Here is a 19167-nt window from a genome sequence, read left to right on the forward strand (position 1 = left end):
GGTGGAAGGAGAAGAGCTCTGAGGTCCCTTCCAAGCCAGGCCATTCTAGGATTCCTGCGTTCCTATGAAGTTCCTGTCCCCTGCACATCTTTTCCAGCAGGGAAGGGCAGAGTGAGCACAGAGCACCACAGGCACAGCCAGGGTTTGAGCTGGCTCCTGACAGACACATTTGTGTCTGGATCTGTCTTGAGCTGCCCTGACACAGCCCCTTCCCCACCTCCATCCCAAAACGTGCACAGAGCTGCACAAGGCATGCTGCTGACATCCCCAAATTAGTGGAATAAATGAGAGAAAAACGTGCTGAGCCCTGGGGAGGAGGGGCTGCTCCTCCTGTCCGTGCAGCCTGGCCAGCTCCGTTGGATCTGCTGGCAGGAAAGCAGGAGAGGAGCAGGACGTGGCTCATTCCTCCCCCTGGCAGCACCTCTCAGCCAGGCTCTGGGGCAGCAGCACCATCACAGGGCTGGGCACAGGCACAGAGGGACTGGCACTAAGAGAAAGGAGTAAAACAGAATGAACACAAATCCCCCGCAGGTCCCTCAGCTCTCCAGAGATTGCAGCAGGACCCAGGCAGGCAGCAGCCACTTGGGAAAGCACTTTGCTGACTGCCTTCCTCAAGTGCTGCGATGGGAGAAAGCTGCTTCAGCTCCCAGCTGCTGGCAAGTGCCTTCTTCTCCTTTCTTTATTTTTGCAAGTAATGCAGCAACTGCACTTGGGTGAAAAGGCAAAGGGAGGAATTATTTAACAGCTGAAAGAAACGTGCAGCCATCAGGACTTTTGGGCTGCACTTCATTGAAATACATCAGTGCAGCTCCTCTGAAAGCTACGTCTTGTTTTATCCCTCCGTTCAGTTCTGGCCCCAAATTTCAGATTTAAAGACACACATATTTCTGTTTTAGATTGGTTTGAAAATGTTCAGAAAACCAGCCTGAAAAGCTGTGATGCCTTTGGAGAGATCTGTTCACTGATCAGTTCTCAGCAAAACAACACTGCAGTGTTTGTATTTATTTGCACTGTTGTGGTTGTTACTCTGAGGATACAGCTGGGATTTCTTTACCTGTGTGAGATCAGACCATCCAGAAGAAAGGCGGACAAGCTTTATGAATAATTACATGTTGTTGTGGAATGTAAAACATCCAATTCTGATACCAAAGAGATCTCATACATCTTTTATAAATTAAATTCTCACTTGTGAAGGAAGACACAAAATATCTGTGCAAAGCTACATCCCTTTGAAGGCATCTTCCCCCTCAGCAGGTACAGCCTGCATGCAGAGAAGCTGAATAAGAAATCACAGGACAGAGCTTCCTCCTGCAGACAGCACAGAGTCTGTGGAACCTGATGGCTTTGTGTGTTATATCCAGAGGATGCTGATAGAAATTGTGGCTGTCCTGTCTCTGAGAGTGTCCAAGGCCAGGTTGGACAGGGCTCTGGGATGGTGGAAGGTGTCCCTGCCCATGGAACTGGATGGGCTTTAAGGTCCCTTTCAACTCAAACCAATCTGGGACTCTAAGAAAGCCAGCAAAAAGGAAAGATTCCTATGTGGTATATTCAGTACAGAGTAGGGAAGCTAAACATTTAACAAGGTTCTTAAATATTCTAACAGACTAAACATCTTCAGCATCAGCACTAAAAGGACATCCAATGGCAAGGCTGAAGGCCTAAGCCAACTTCTCAAAACAACCTGTATGTATCCAGCAGCAGTGCATGAATTTTGAATGTGTAAGGGGAAACATTGCATGCAGTGCGTGACTCCTCTCCTCCCAGCCTCCCACTCACAATGGATGTTTACACTGATCTATTAAAGGGAAATATCACTTAATGCATTCCTGGAATGAATCTGCTCCAGGCAGAACACAGGAGCTACTCAGCAATGGACTCCTGCACTTACTACCACTCTGCTCCTTGGGGCAGCAAGGAAACATCAGCAGACAGCTGTAATGGAAAAATGGAGAGGGGCAAAGTATAACTCATTTGTCTGTTTTTCCATCTGTCAATACTCCCTTCATTTTCCAATAAGAGATCAATAACAAGTGCAGAGCTCCAACATTCCTGGTTTATGGTGTGCAAAAACATCTGGAGAACATTTTAACCAGAACAAGCACCACAGTGAGGATAAAGCTACTTCTCTTACTTGTCAGAAACTTTGGAAATAGATACTTTGAAGCAGTTTTGCCTGTTCCAACAGACACTTCAGTGGCACATTTTAGTTAAGTAACACTGCTTACAGAACATGAACTGGCAGCTTGGCTGTATCCCACACTGGAGAAACCGTCCCTGAATCCAGCTGGACCTCGTGGGCAGGTGAGCACAGCCACAGCTGCAGAATCCCAGCCAGCTCCTCCGTGGTGTCCCTTGGACACTGATTTCCATGGATCTGTCACCCCTGGAGTGTGGCAGCTTTGTTCCTGAGCTTTAGCACACAGAGGCCTCTCACAGCTGCCAGAGGCTGGGCCAAGCTGCCACTGGCTTTTTTTCCTTGGTGAGATTTTCCAGTTATTTGCCATAATGGAAACATCCCTGCCCAAGGGTGATGCTGGGGCTTGTTTTGTCAGGACCTGATGAGCTCAGCACTAATTGTCCTGGAACATAAACTTTTATCATGGTATCTCATGACCTATATATCACAGATTAAGTGGTCATTTGTCAGAACACATCGTTTTCCTAAGCAAGAGAGAGACATTCTTCAGGGAATCCACCAACCACAGTGGGAATGGGGGTTAAAATAATGCCAAGAAATTGTGCATGGAAAGGAGACATTTATAAAGCAGCAGCACAGGGGAGTAACCATTACGAACATGATTTTAATCTTATTCTAAGAGATTAAAGGCTGTGATAAAAGTTTGAACTGTTAGGCCAGGGGTATTCAGGTTGTACCTGGCTCTGTGAACAGAAAAAGGGCCAGGGAGGATGCCTTGGCCACCTGAGCCTAGAGCCTGCCCCATGAGGGCTGAGGGCTTGTTTCTGGCCATGAAGGACACTGCTGCTGAAAACCAAATCCTGCAGCCTCCTCCACACCGAGAGCACCCGGCACAGCACCCACAGCAACACTTCCCAAGGGAACAGGACAGCTCTGCCACTGCCACCACTGACTGTGGCGCCACTCCAGCAAGGACACAGCCCCTGAGAGGAAGCAGAGAGCACAAATGAACTGAGCAGAGTCCATTTGCAGGGAAATGTCCCAGCACTGGGAAAATCCAAGGGAGAACTCACAGGGAAAATGTATTTGGTATAAGCAGAATTCTCCCAGAACAGAAAGGCTTGTGAAGTTTTATATGAAGCATCAGCAGCTCATTCAAACACCACTTCACCCCTCCAGTACTCAGCACGATGACAGGGAGTGGTTTTTCCTCATGATTTCTGCCTTGTTGCTGTAATAAATCAAATCCCTGCCAGGCTGCATTCCCCATGCTGGTGAAGCAGCACAACCAAACAGCTCCATTTCTGTAACTTATAGAGCCTTTGTCCTATGGGACTTTTTAGGGAGAGAGAACCCAAACAAACCAAATCAGAAGAGCAGCCCCTTGTCCTCCTCTCCCCTGCCCTGGTGAAAATTAAAACCCTCCTGAGGAGCAGAGCAGAGCCTGTGGCCACCACAGGTGCCCCTTCTGAGTCCTTTCCTCAGGACACTTCAAACCCCTTCTGACAAGGCTTTAGAGAGAAACAGAAAAAGCAGATTTACATCCTGTGTTGTGCATTCACAAGTTCAGGCACTGCTAGATTCCTCCAGCTCTCCATGGCTGGCTCTGGACATTGGAATATCCTCCAAATCAAAACTCCAGTTTACTTGATCAGTACCGTGGGGCAGACAAAGCTGTGCTCCACACATTGCACCTGAATGGATATTTATGCTGAGATATGAAAAGAGGGAAAGAACATGGCAAAAGCAGACACTCTAGAGCTGAAACCAGTTCACTGTTGGCATGAAAACCAGTGACAAAGCACCGTGGAAAAATACAAAGCAGGAGCTGAGGAGAGGCTGCAAGCAAATCCTGACGCCACCTGTGATCCCTACGGAACTCAGCACCCCGCCAGCTAAATGACATTTTGGAATTAATTACTGGATTCCAAATGACCACGAGCAGTTGTCCTGTTTGTAAAGCAATCTGCATTTGGGTAAAGTGCTGATTTGGAAAATCAGGCTCTCCTATCTTTATAAATGCATGCTCCAAGGGAAAACATCCAACAGCTCAGGGTCTCCCAAACAGAGCATGTTTTTGGGAGATAGGGAAGCAAGCCATGCCATCAACAAATCCTAGGTTAAGCTTCTTCCCCTGTTATTTATTATTTCTATGATGTGCTCCTTCAGCACCAAGAGCCACACTCCTCCCTCCAATGCCCTTGAGCCCAGGGAGAGCTGCTTCCACTTCCCAGCAGCAGCATTTCCTTAAGCAGTGGGCAATTTGGAGAGCAATCTGCAACCCAGGAGCAGCACGGTGCTGAGAGGGCCCTGTGGCTTTGGCTGCACTCCACAGCCAGCCAGGAGTTCAGCAGGAGGAGTCCAAAAGCAGGATAAAGCCACAGCTCATCACACACCTTGGTGCTCCATGTGAACTCACAGTTTTAGCAATCACACCCTGGACCATCAGCTTTTCTTGATTGATCCTTGAAGCTTTTCTTTTTTCTTTTTTTTTTCCATCTAATTTCCATGTGTTTATGGTATTCCAGTATAAAAGAAGCACCTCTATGGAAACAGCAAGCAGCAATTTATAAAAATGACTTATGATTCTTCCTGAGTGTTTTATTTGACTACTATACTATCAAATCACAATGTGGCATTTAACGAACAGAAGATCTGAGTCACACAGAAAACCATCCTCACAAGAGCACAGAGCAAGGCAGGCATACCTAATGCTGTAGTAGTAGAATTTTGGATATTTTAGGAGGAAAATCTAAGCAAAACCACCCCAGCAAACCCCCAAACAAACCACCTTGCAGCCTCTCAGGCAGCCCTTTCCACACAAGATAAATATCAGGCAGCTGATGATTCATTAGTCAAGGCAGTCTATTAGGGGCTAATAGAAACGAAAACAGATTTGAAACTGTCAAAAACACACAAAAGCTCTGACCACGTAAAAGCCAGATTGCAATGAGAATCCAGGAGACATAATTGGCAGAGGATAATCTCTTTTTGTTGGAAAATATTGATTGTTGTCCCAATCAAGGCAGAGCTTAGCACACATTTGAAACTAAAAATCCTACATAAACAAGCAGCAAGCAGATAAGTGGTTAGGGAAAAGATGCTGCATGCGTAGGTCCTGACATCCCTCAGCCTTTTTGGATTCAACATTAGGAACTGCACTAATTGGAAGGGGCAAATTCAGAACAGTCAAGCCCAAAGAGAAGCAAGAGAAGGGTGTCCAGCAAACCAACAGCAGCACAGACACTCCTCCCTGTTCACATTCCTATTCACGGCAAAAATCCTTCCTGGGAGGGTGGGCAGGCCCTGGCACAGGGTGCCAGAGAAGCCGTGGCTGCCCAATCCCTGGAAGTGTTCAAAGCCAGGCTGGACAGGCCTTGGAGCAACCTGGGATACAGGAAGGGGTCCCTGCCCACAAAATCCATCAAGACGTGTAAAAAACCCATCAGATCTCAACTACCAACCTTCAGCTTGACAATCTCAGAGGTGCCCTGTGGACATGACAAACCCAATAACCACTGATACTTTTCTAACCAACCCACTGGAAGGCCCAGGTTTTATCTGGCAGCTGGATAAAGCCTCTGCTTGCTCTCAGCTGCCTGTGGTACCAAGATGTTCTACAGAATGAACTGGGTGCTGCAAAACCCAGCACATGATCACTGAAGAGACAGCATGAAAAACACTTCTAAATACACATTTTGATTGTTACTCAACCCACAACAACTGAGATGTACAGAGCAAGCAAAACCCACCTTTCCTCCCCCTTTAGCAATCACAGAGGCACCAGACACAAATCCAATCAATATTTGGATATGAACTGCCCTACCAAGGTTTGTTTTTCTATAATCACTTTTTCTGCTTGAGCAGCACACTCAGAGATCTTCCTGTCTCAGGTGCCTTGAGAAAAGTGTACGCTGGCAGCAGAAGGAATGGCAGTCTGAGGAGCAGTGTCACTGAAAAAGCAGGGGAGCACAGTGTCCTCAAAATGCCATGCTGACCATTCACACAGTGAACAGAAAGTGTTTCCCCACTATTCCCATCACCTTTTTCCTAAAAATTCTCAGCAATGCTCTCAAGAATTGTATGGAGTAACTGGAGGCAAACCCTATTATAATGCACCGCCACACACAGTCCTGCTCATGGCAAACTGGGACCAGTAATTACCTGGGTTGATCTCACTGGTGCTTAGTCCCTATAAACACCAAAGGAAAGAGGAAAGACCCCTTTCAGAATGTCAAATACTTTTGTGGGCATGAATCCCACCACAGGGGTTTGTCTAACTCTTGGTGAGAGTCTGAACTTGCACAGAAGGGCATCACCCTGGCTCACGCAGCCCCACAGCAGAGCCCACGCTGGTACCAGCAGGAGGAGGGAGGCTGTGGAGGCAGGGATGGGAACTGCCAAGGGAAGCCAGGCAGGGTTAGATGCACATCAAACAGCTAAAAGAGGTTGAGGAGAGAAGGAGCTTCTATGGCTCAGGAGAGGAAGATATGCTGGGGAAAGAGCAAGTAAGTCAAAGCAGTTACTAAAAACATCTACTACAACAGGGATACACAGGGCAAGCAAAGCCACCCTTCCATCTCCTGTAGGGTCAGAGACACCACTTGGAAACCCAATCAATAGGAACTTCTCCTCCACAATCCTCGGTGGAAGACGAAGGCATGAGAGAAATGCCTTTGTAAATGGCTGGGACAGGAGGAGGCAGAGCTGCCCCGCCTGGGAAGCACGGGATGAGCAGGGGAAAAGGCATGGGGCTGGCACCGGCTCCTGGGGATGGCACCGGCTCCTGGGGATGGCACCGGCACCACGCAGCGCTGGCACCGCGCCCTCCCTCCATTCCCGCCCCTCCCAGCGCTGCCCTGCCCCTCGCTGACCCCACACCGGCCCCTCGCTGACCCCACAGCAGTCCCTCACTGACCCCATACCGTTCCTCGCTGACCCCACAGCGGCAGCCCCCGCTCGCTCCCTGCTGGCTGCAGAGCCAAGCTGACCCCACACAGCCGAGCTGACCCCACACTGCCGTCCCCATGCCCACAGCCCCTCCCAGCCGCCCCATAAGGCAGTGAAGCAGCCCAGATAAGGCAGTGAAGCAGCCCCGATAAAGCCTCACGTGCTGACAAGCCTGAACCTGACACCCCCAGAGGCGAGGAAAGGTGTTTCACACGCTCAGGTGTTGTTCAAGGGATAAAGAGAAGCAAACGACCCCAAAGGGGCTGTTCTGACAGTTCTGCAGGTGCAGAACACTGACCTCAGCCAGGTTTTGCTCCTGGGGCTGCCATGGACTCTGTATCACAGGGGACTTGTGGCTAACTCCTGCAGGTGATTTTTTAATGAAATGCTGCCTTAATGGAAATGTAATTTTACAGAAGAAAAAAGTGATTTCTTATGGGACGGTTTCACTGAAGTTTGTTTCTGAAAAAGGTGCAGTCTTTCCCGAAATCCAACAGAAACTCTGGACTGGCCCATAGAGCAGCATTCCAGTCTCTCCCCACCACAGACAAACGACAGTGAGTTCCCAACTGTGAGAGGTAAAACAAAATTCATTTATTATTTGCTTGCCATGGGGATCTCACTGTCTTAAGCCCCTGTGCTAATGGGCTTTTATATCCTCTTGTGATCAAGAACATGAAATGCTTCCCTACAAGCTGTAATTCCCAAAAGGATGACCCTGTTTAGAACTACCCGAAGAATTTTTAAAAAGGCCTAAAAATCGAAAAATCACAAGGCAGGACAACAAGCAAGGGAAAAATCTTCAGTGGGAAGATGTTTCTCCCTGGGGTGATGCCCTCTCCATCTTTCTGTGCTCCTGACAAGGACACCTGTCCCTGCAGAACTTGTTCACTTCCATATCCCTGCACCTCTTTTCCTAAACGTGGAAATGACTTTTTGTCTACAGTCACTGGGAGTTTTCCTCAGCTTCAGCAGTGCAATTTTCCTCCTCCAAAAAGCTTCACACCAGCTACTGCATCATCTACTTCACGTTAATCATCACAGCTGGTAATGGACTGTAATACCATGCACACACTCATTTCTTTATATATCCATCAATAAAAATGGTATTTTTGCTTGTTTTATATATATGTGTACACACACAAACACATTATGATAAGAGATGCTGTTACAAAAATCATAGAAATATCTGTTCACTGTTAAGAAATGTTTGTTGCTGAGCAGTGAATCAGGAGAGATTAGGTATAAATTTTACAGCACCCTTCCAAAAGTGAGCATGCTTAGTGGGGATAAGTGCCACTCACTGCCCATTCACTTCTGCCTTTAATGCAAAGCCAGGCTGCGTTCTGCACGCAGGGCTGGATGGGTTTGAGGAGGGCAAATGCCCACTTCAGGCAGCCGTTCCCGTGCCAGTGACTCATGTGGCTGGGGTTTATTCCGCGCTGCAATCAGCAGAGCCCTCCCTGCCGGCTCCCGGTGCTCCAGGGGAGGAAGGAGGATCCAAGCCGGGGCTGCTCCAGCTCTCCAGCTGCAGGATGAGCCTTCCCGCTCCTAACCCAGAACAATGCAGAGGCCCTGCTGTCATCTCGGCACGCTGCTCGCAGTTATTCGCTCTGCACCGCAGGGAACCAGAATTCCACCACCATTCCTTTCCCACCGTCGTCCCCATCCTCTCCATGACTCCTCTCTGGCCAGAAAGTGGCACTCATGTGACCCATCCCCACTACCTGTTTGCCACGCTATTGTCTCAGCAGGCATTCCCAATCCCTGAGTCAGGAGCTAAAATAATAAGGTTTAATGTTTTAAGCAAGTGGTTCGGGAGCACAGAGCAAACAGACACTCGGGGAATTTTAACTGCTTTGTGCCTGAGCCTTTGGGGTTTATGGCCTCCAGTTTTTCCATACAATTGGGAGATCCAGATTGCTTTTAAGGTTTGGGGTGTTCCTATTAAGAAAAGGGAGGTTCTCACATATTCCTGTGACTCTGGAAATTAGGTCTATCAAAAGCATTCTCAGTTACAGAGAGGCTGTAAAATTGAAACGGCTGTAAAACTGCATCATCATAAACTGCTTAACAGAGTATTAGGGAATCTGGAAATGACTTAATGACTTCTTCATCCCACTCCTTCCAAGTGGACATCTAAAGACCAAGTTCCCCTCATCCATAAACACAATTCTTCCAGCACAAACCCTAACCCAGACGGTTGTGCAACAGGTGCCATTAAAGCTGCTTTTCCCAAATCACCTTTTTGGAAGAGATCTCCGGGGTTCACTGAAATATGAACTAAGCCACAAGAAATTCCACCTCACCATGAGAAAGAACTTTTTTCCATGGAGGGTGGCCAAGCACTGGAACTCTGTCCAGGGAGGGTGTGGGGTCTCCACAGACATTCCAGGCCCACCTGGATGTGTTCCTGTGTCACCAAGTCCAGGTGACCCTGCCTTGGCAGAGGATTGGACTGGGAGATCTCCAGAGGTCCCTTCCAATCCCCTGGGATTCTGGGAATGCACGGAGTTGAGCATCTCAGAAGCACCTTTAAATCCAGAACACATTTACCTGCATTCTCTGATGAACTTTCATAAATGACACATTTCTTCTACACCAACCACTACCCAGCAACTCAGTTTTCTCAGCCCTAATTCTGCACTTTTAAATTGTCTTCTTAAGAGCATAGTTAGACTTGCTGAAAGACGTTAAACCAGCACAAGGCAGACTCGGGATGGAGAACAGCTCCCAAGGATTCACAATTTGCCTGGGTTACAGAAACATCCAGCTGGATCCCAAATCACATCCCTAAAGGAACCAACACACTCATCTGCACAAGCCTGGCAGCTTGTGAGCAGCAGCAGCAGGAGACAGAACCCAAGGAAGAGTTAACACACACATACCAAAAGGGCAGGAATTTCTAAACTGACCCAAAGCTTTCCTCGTCCCTGGAAGTGTCCAAGGCCAGGCTGGACAGGGCTTGGAGCAACCTGGCATGGTGGAAGGTCTCCCTGCCCGTGAGATGAGCTTTAAACCCTTCCAACCCAAACCATTCCAGGCTTCTAAGCAGCAGAGTTTTGAAATCATTCAAACACCCAGTTCGGAAGGATTCTAATACACAATATTTCCTCTCAACATGGTGCACTGCATTAATGACAATTTTGCCCAGTTGTTGTTCCTCTCTGCCTGCAATAAAGGGATGCTAAAACAAGTGAGGTAACACTTAAGAGGGATCGCACTTCCAGACCAACACTGACACAGGCAGGAAAAAATTCCTCACCCGAAGCCCTCCAGGACCCATCCATTCTCCTGAGGACAACACATCATACCATACATACGTCTGCATTGACGTACACTCTATATTATGTTGTTATCTATGTATTTTACGAGCTGTCCACACCGCCTTATGTAACGGATCCCTGTTTAATATGGAGCAGCGTGTCCATGGCCGCGGCAATCCCGGCCGTTCTCCGCCGTGCCCAAAAACACCCAAAAACCCCACTCGGGCACCGGCGGGGAACGCTCCCGAACCGAGGCGTCCGCCCGCGGCACCGGGGGCTCCGTGCTGCCAGAGACCCGTTTTGTGAGGGGTGCCGGGGAGGGAGAACTCCCCAGGGAACCACGGCAGCCTCGTCCCGGCATCTCTGGGGCAGCGCAGGGTCACCCCCCGGCGCCGCGCCCGCAGCACGGACACCCAGCCCGCCCGTGCGGGCCCCCCGCCCCGTCCCCGCGGCACTCACCGCCTCCGAGTCTTCAAACCCATGCAGGTACAAGTTGTCGTACATGGAGAGCCGGTGCGGGGCCGGAGGGCCGGGGAGCGCGGCGGCGGAGCGCGGTGAGGCGGCGGGGCCGAGCTCCCTGAGCGCTGCGGCGGCGCCGCCTCCCGCCGGCACCCCCCGCCTGCCCCGCGGCTTCCCGCCCGCCGCGCCGCCGCCCCCCATTGGCTGAGCCGCGCCGCCGCCGCCGCGCCATTGGCTGGGACGCGCCGGCGCCGCCACGCCATTGGCTGGGACGCGCCGGCCGCGAGCAGCGCTGCGCGCTGTCGCCGCCTCACGGGCTGATGGCGGCGGCCCCTGTGCCCCCGGGGGCGGCCAACACGGCGGCGGACCCTTGCTTATTTGTAATAAAACTGGTTTACAATAAAACAATACCGTATAGTCTAGAGAAGACTGAGGTGGGATCTCATTAATGCATACAAATATCTCCAAAATACGCTGGCGCCAGGCTGCGTTCAGTGGTGTCAGTGACAGGTGGAGGAGCAATGGCCATAAAATAAAAGTGCCAGCTCAACATGAGGACAAACATCTTTCCCTGAGGGGGGCAGGGCACTGGAACCGCTGCCCAGGGAGGGCTGGAGGCTCCAGGTCATTCCCAACACCTGGACACACCCCTGTGTCACCTGCTCCAGGTCACCCTGGCTGGACTGGTCCCTTCCAGCCCAATCCGGTGATTTATTTACAATAAAATACAAGGGTTAATAAAATAAAATAATAAATCCAGGAGTTAAACACAGCCTTTCTTCTTCAAGACTCCAGAGAACAGCGGGTGGTTTCAAAAAAAACCCATCCCTTCACCCTCCAACAATATTTGGAAACCCTGAAGCCACTAAGACTAAAGAGTAAGAATTAACAGAAAACACACACACACAATGTCTGCAAATAAGAAAACCAAATCCAAACCACCAAGAATTAGAAGAACAGAAGTGTGAACCTGATCTACAACTAAATTAAGAAACAAAATCTCTAAACAGGTTCCTCCTGGAGCTCTACAAATTAAACTTCTGGTGTAACACTACGTGATTAAAAAGTCAATAAATAATTAAACACTAATGAAAGAACTAATTTACAATTTACTTCCTACTCTTATTAAAACAATTACTTAAAATCTCATCTTCAGTGCAATCTGATCCACCACTGCAGTTTCACAAATGCTTCCTATTTGTGTTTTCCATTTGCTTCATCCACTTTTCCTTCCAAAAGCTTCCATCAATTCTGCAAAATTACTACTAATCCCATGGGAAGTGTCCAACAGACACCTGAAGCAAAGCCAAAGGTGTTATTCTTGTGAATATTCCCATATTCACAGTTTCTTACAAATTCAATGGAAGATTCCCCAAAGTTATGCTAAGTCTTATTCCCAATTTACTAATTCTGATGGAGGAGGATCTCAGTTTCTAAAATGGTCTTTAAAATGTTCATAAAACTCCAATCCAGGAGTTAATTTTTGCAGCCTGTTCTACAGACTTCTTGAAGATTGGTGATGTTCCAGATTGAAAGAATCAACTACAAGAACCATTGGTCAGCTCAAATTAAAAAAAAAAAAAAAAAAGCTGTGAAATCAGAAGATGAAGGGAAAGAAGTGAACTTCACATAGATTTGTAATAAAACAATTCAGAAATCGGAGAATCACTATTTGATTTCCAGTCCTTACATTTCACACTGTCCTTTTTAAGACACAGAAGTTATTAAAAATACATATTTAATGACTCAACTCAAAAGGCTCCTAAAAGATGCTATAAAAATATAATTCCCTGTAATACAGAGGAATTCTAAATCAAAGGCTGTTTTGAATATTATGAGGTAATTTCTCCAAGAAACACACACTGAGGTGAGGGAAGAAGACACCCAGCTCTTTCAAGTTGACTGGGAAGTAATATAAATATAATAAATGTGCTGAGGGAACAGGGGGCTGAATGGAGCTGATATTGTCCTGCAGGGAATTCCACTGTTCAGCACTACAGGAATGACCTGCTGAAAACATGCAATGGCTAAAGAACGGGAATGAGCCTGGGTAAAGTCTAACCTTTAAAAAATGTCATTTTTTGAACGGCTTCAGTTGCTGCATTATTCGGGTTTTTTTAATAGCATTCACTGATGATGAGAATTGGAGCCCACAACTCCGCGTTTACAAGGATACAGGAGATTTTGAAAGAGATGTAAACAAAGACCATGAGCCATCCAAAACTTTTAATGCCCAACAAATCACTGAGAATATAACCCAGACTAAAATATCTTCAGGCTGGAGGTGGGAGAAAGAGAAGAGCTCGAAAGTCAGAATACTTTGAGTATCCACAGTCCTCCAAAAATACTTGGCTTCCTCCAAATACTCTGCTGCCATTAGAGATTATTCACATCCCCTTTATTTTTAATTAGAGTACAAAGGAAATCTCTCTGAGACGTGCATCCATCTATCCCAAAATATCCATTATTTAGTCAGTCCTGAGCTACACAAATGTGGGAACACTGGGGTGTTTTTTTCCGCGGGCGTGAATACAGAACCAGGGAAAATTTTATTTCCAGCCCGATCTAATGATTCCTCAATCAAATGACAGCACTTGTGTGGTTCTTTCAGGAGCTGGAGCAATGAACTATTTGCATAAACACACTGAAGAGCTGCTGGAATAAATAAATGTGCAGGATCCAGATTGCCGAGGCGAGGGAACGCCTCGGCACCGCACTGCGCCAAGCGGGATGGGAGTCAGCAACTTCTCCTTCTCCCCACTCCAGCAAATCCCTCTTCCACCTGGGATCTCACCGAGGGGAGCAGCAGCACTGCCTCCCTTCCTGCTGCCCTGGGGGCCCCACAGCAATATTAAACCTGAAGCAGCAAAACCCCAACAGAGCCACGGTCTTGATGGCCTCTCCCTGCTCTCACGTGGTCCTGCATTCCTGACATTACTCAGGGATAATGAGGGAAAACCCCCCCAGAAGGCAAGGGCACATTAGCAAGGAGCATTAGTGGTTGCATTAAGAGCAGCCTTGGATATGGATCTGCTCCTTCCAGCACACAAAAGGCTCCAAAACCCACAGTCCCCATCAGCATCCTCCCCATCAAACACAAACTTTGGGTTTCATCTTGCCCTGCCTGGATTCCGGGGCCTGCTGAGGAAAATTGCTCTCCCCTATGGAAAGCTGCTCTTGTTGCCATCAGCAGAAGAGCCCAGGGATGGATTTCAGTGATGGAAAGGGAAAGGACCATCAGCAATCTCCAGCAATACACCTTGCCTCCATCCATGGGAAGGAGGCCAGTTCCTCACTCTCCTAAATTACTTGGCACAGCCCCACTCCTTGCCCCCTCTCCCTCTAAAGCAATTTCCCTGCCTCTCTCCCTCCTCCTCTGTTTTATAATAGAGATTAGATAAGAACCTGGTGCAGTGACAGCAGCTTCTGCCCTGGGTGGAGGCACAGCCAGAAAAACCTCCTGAGATCCCCTCTAACCCTGTTTTCCAGCAGAATGGGATTCGTGGGACTTGGAAGTCCTTGAAGCCACCAGAGGAACAGGGATTTATTTCTCTTCCAAAAGGTTGTGCTGTTTGGGATATACCCTGGCACAGAGGATTTGGTGAATTTCAGGGTTTTATTCAAACAGACTGAGTGGACGGCAGTGCTTTAATCCTTGGAATTTCAAGTAATAAATTAGTCTGGTCTAATTTGACAGTTCTTCTGGAGGAAGCGAGGTGCCACCTATCCTAAAACACATTTATCTGACACTGTTATGTAAAGGCTGCTATAATTAAAGAGTGTGAAGACTCGGTTGTCACTTCCTCTTGGTTGGAAGCACCTCCAGTGAGAGGTAACTGGGCTACATTTGTAGGTACCCTCTATATTTAACGAGCTGTGAAATGCCTCTTTCCCAGGCACTGTGCAGACCTGCAGGATGCCAAGGCCTTCCAGAGGGTTTTTCACAGGGAAGAGAGGATGATCCCAGCTCCTGAGGCAGGCAGGGTGTGCTCCAAGGGTTTAACAGCTCCAGCCAACTCCAAATGTGGCTTCCACTGGTGGACAGGATTGAGTGGAACAAATCCCAAACCACCTCGAGAACAGCCCTGTGTGAGCACAGGGATCCCTCTGGAAGATGGGGAGCTTGGAATGAAGGATCCATGGGCAGTCACAGGGATATATCCATGGACACTGACCCCTCTGGAGGATGGGGAGCTTGGAATAAAGGGTCTGCCAGGATCCATGGGCAGTCACAGGGATCTCCATGGACACCGACCCCTCTGGAAGATGGGGAGCTTGGAATAAAGGGTCTGCCAGGATCCATGGGCAGTCACAGGGATCTCCATGGACACTGACCCCTCTGGAAGATGGGGAGCTTGGAATGAAAGGTCTGTAGGATCCATGGGCAGTCACAGGGATCTCCATGGACACCGACCCCTCTGGAAGATGGGGAGCTTGGAATGAAGGATCCAAGGGCAGTCACAGGGATATATCCATGGACACTGACCCCTCCAGCAGCTCCCAGGTTGCTGAGAAGGTCCAAAACATCAAGTCACACCCCAAAAAGCCAGAGTGGATTTGTGGCTGGAATTTTGTCAGATTTCCTGGCTGGAAGGGAGATTGGGGGGGAAGGTTCTGTTTTTTAGGGAAGATCCACGTTTTTATCTGCCCTGCCAAAAACCATCTGGGCCAAAGGATTAAGCGCTTGTTTTATTCCTTATTTTAAGCTCCTCTGCTTTCCTTATGAATGCTAATCAATCTCCTTAGCTGCCATAAGTGCTGATGCCGAGTTTCTGTGCAACACTTCAGCCTGCAACTGTTGGGATGATGGGAAACGCTCTCTAAAAGCCAATTACAAACTTTATGGGAAGCTGCTGCTGTTTCACCCGAGCAGGGAAAGGCACCAGTGCCTCCTGGAAACCCCATCAATAGTGGAACACACCCCCCAGGGCTGCAGTCATCCCCCTGGGACTGGGAACAGCCAAGCTGCAGGGAGAAGGGGCTCTGGAAGTGTGCTGGGAATGCCAGGACATCCCATCACTGAAGATCCAGCCTCTACAGAGCAAGGAACTGAAAGGTTTTCCAGTCTCAGAACAGACAGACAGCCCAGAGAGCTCCTGGTCGGTGTTAATTTCCCAGATGCATTTAAATATTTGCAGTTTTATCAGTGCACACTCACGAAAAGATTGCTTGAAATGTATTTTTGATAAATTACGATTATCATGTAATAGTTCTTTGGAGAAAACAAACCTTGAGTGAGCAAAAGCACAACCCTGCAAGCTAAAATGAAATTCCAGCTTCTGTAAAATACAGGATCTCATGCAGATATTTTTTTCTTCAGCTAAACTGGTAAAACTACACATTTTATTTTGTTTTTAGGCTCAAGGAGTAGGGCAAAGGGTGTCTTTAAAAGAGTCAGACACAGAGCTTTTAAATCTCAGTGCTAAGAAGAATTTGCTGCTCTTGTTAAGAGGTTAAAAGAATAAATAAATAAATAAATCAATCAATACTAGACAGACACAGCTCAACTTCATCCCCAGTTTGCTGCTTCCCCTTGGGACTTTACAGGGATGCCTTGATGAGGCTGCTGATTTTATTGCCATTCCCTCTGCTTTATAACCCAATTACCACAGGCTGCAACACAGCACTTGGAATTCCATGGCAGGGGATGACAGGAAACTCCTCAGTTCCCTGCAGTAGATTTCCACAGCTCCTGTCCAAGTGGAGAAACTGATCCAGAAATAACAGATCAATGAAGGAGGAACCACTTGTCCAACCTGATTTCTTGAAATATTTAGCCAGAGTACTTGGGAGCTGAGCTGAGAAGAACAAATATTCCTGGCTTTGGCTGTGCATATTTAAGTGAGCTGTGCTCCTTCCTGTAAAGTCTCTGTGAGCCCTCTCCTTATGTACCTGCTGAAACGATGACTCTGGGATGTTCTCACCATCCAGGAGCACAACACACAATCTGTGGAAAAATCCTGAAAATGATGACTCCTCATCTTCCTTACAGGACTGCCCTGGAACATGTAAAAACCCTATTTGCTGCTTTTCCCAGCTTTCACAGAGATGGGTAACTGAGAGGTGCTTTAAAAGATTTTATTCCCTTATCAGTCTCGATGAAGGGTGAGATACAAGAGATGTAAAACTCAACTCCATTCCATCAGAAGCCACCCAATTTCCTGGCTCCAATCCCATAGAAATGTTTTTCAGCCTGTTAGCTTTTGCCACACACTGCTGCTATTAATCACCTATATTTTTTTCTAACACTAATCACCTATCTTTTTACCCCACATGGTCCTTTTACAATGCATCTTTCACAGTTCTAATTCTCTAAAATATCTAGTCTTTTTGCAATGCCATATTTTGAAACTTGTTGAAACTAGTAAAAACCCCTATTTCTGTATTTCTAATGTTTCTCCATTGGAGAGGTTCATTCCCTTCCATTGGCAATTCCTGAAGGAAGTTTCTAGGAGAAGGACTCAGTGTCACCATGATTTTTTAGGATTTTCTAAGCCTTCTGATGTTTACATTCTTGTAACAAACTTTCTCACACACTTTCTGTAAATAACTCATTGTTTTGCATTCTTTTATGGAGGAAGAGAAATTTGATGGACTGTTGGTTTGTCCAGCGTCATTGGAGAGGTGGCACTGTCACCCTCCAACCCACTGCCACTTTTGGAAATCTATAAATGTTGGAGTTGGGAATTTAAAAACTCTCTTTTACCTTGAAAAGAGCAGTGTGTCCTTATTTCGTGTCCTAGAGACAGACTCAGAGTCTTGCCAGCGAGCTGGGATGGCTCAAAACAAACACCCAAAAGCCAAAACATCCCCCTGTTGCTCCCTCTGCAGGGACACCTGAGCCAGGTCTGCTCCAGGGACAGCAGTGACCTGGGACAGGACAAGAATTTGGGGATCCCTGGGCGCTGCATCCCCCCCAGAGCCAGGAGGGATTTGGGGATGAATGGAGCCATCCCTGTGCTGCTCAGGGTGAGGAACACCTGCAGTTCCCACTTTGTTCATTCAGCACCTCCCAGTACCCAGCAGCTCTGTGTGAGTCCTTTACAATCCCCAGGCACTCAGAAAGAACTGGGAATACCTCCTGCCTTTGCCTTGCAAAGGAGAAAAATATCATTCCAAAAGTCCTGCAGCAGCAGAGCCCATCCTTGTGCTACAGACCTGAAAACCAGAGCTGTAGAATCAGATCTGGTTTTAAAGAAATCCCAAAATCATCGAATCCCAGAATAGTTTGGGATGGAAGTTCACAGAATCCCAAAATCCCAGAATAGTTTGGAAGGGACCTTAAAGCCCATCCCATTCCCCCCTGCCATGGGCACAGACACCTTCCACAGACCAGGTTGCTCCAAGCCCCAGAAACTTGATTAAATCAGTCATTTCTGATGCTCTGAACACTTATAAAATGATAATATTTTTCCCCCTGACTCTTCCATGCAGGTTCAGACCTGCATTTTTCCCTAATCTCTCAAACCCTGCATAAAAAAAAGACCAGAATCATTAGTTTATTCCAGTCTTTCACAACATCCCTACAGAGATTACTTAAAAAGCCCCAAACTCTAAATAAACTGCTGAAAGTTCTGTCCTAGATCTAAAACTACTTATGAGATAGAAAGCAAAAATTAGGAATAAATAGGAAATCATTACTATTCAGTGGCCCCCAAATAATTAATATTTAATTAGGAAAATAATATTAAGAATCAATTAATATTTTTATGTAACAAATTAATATTTTAATTAAGAAATTAATTAATTTTCGGATTAATATTTTAATTAGGAAAGCATTAATATTGTCTGTGGCCCCAAAGAAGTTTGGGGACTTTTATTTCCACTGCATTTCAAGTGAGAATTGGAGTTCACTTGAGAGCAAAAAACGGAAAAATTCAGCCTGAGCAGCTCAGCCTGACAGAGTTACAAGCAGAAAACAGAATATTCTAATTGGGAGTGTGGAGAATAATAACTAATGGCAGCTCTGCCATCCCTGCCTATAATCATGATGAGCAATAGAGGAGCAGATCAGAACCTCATGTTCTCAGCATTTAATTCAGTGTCCAGATGAGGGAGCACGGAATTAAAAGGTGATAGAACTCAAAATTCATAAAAGGACTTATTTATCCTAAATGGAGAAAAAGCCCAGGCTCTGTTAGAATGAAGAACTTGGAAGCTCATCCTGAAAAAAAGATTGGCCATGAACTGGAATATTACACCTCCTGTAGCTCTGCATGTTGTGCTTAGCAAAATTTAGGGGTAAAGGAAAAGCTTTGACTGCAGCCTTGATCCCTTGGCAGGAACAGGTTTAGCAAGGAACCTAAAATTGATTGTTTTTTAATATGTGTTTTCACTGCATTTTATTCTCCAAAA

General features: G+C 47.1%; 1 protein-coding gene across 3 annotated transcripts in view; it reads right to left on the reverse strand.

Moving 5' to 3' along the window:
• The window catches only part of CACNB4 (calcium voltage-gated channel auxiliary subunit beta 4), a 47960-nt gene extending 37020 nt beyond the window's left edge, over positions 1–10940 (reverse strand). For all 3 annotated transcript variants that reach the window (XR_004060877.1, XM_030952136.1, XM_030952137.1), the window contains exon 1: positions 10813–10940. Coding sequence is in view for 2 of the 3 variants with exons in the window: in XM_030952136.1 (XP_030807996.1) it covers positions 10813–10857 (45 nt within the window). In the remaining variant the exon portion in view is untranslated. The remainder of the gene's footprint in view (positions 1–10812) is intronic.
• Positions 10941–19167: the final 8227 nt, after the last annotated feature.

The sequence above is a fragment of the Camarhynchus parvulus genome, chromosome 7, assembly GCF_901933205.1.
Source record: "Camarhynchus parvulus chromosome 7, STF_HiC, whole genome shotgun sequence".
NCBI classification, from domain to species: domain Eukaryota; kingdom Metazoa; phylum Chordata; class Aves; order Passeriformes; family Thraupidae; genus Camarhynchus; species Camarhynchus parvulus.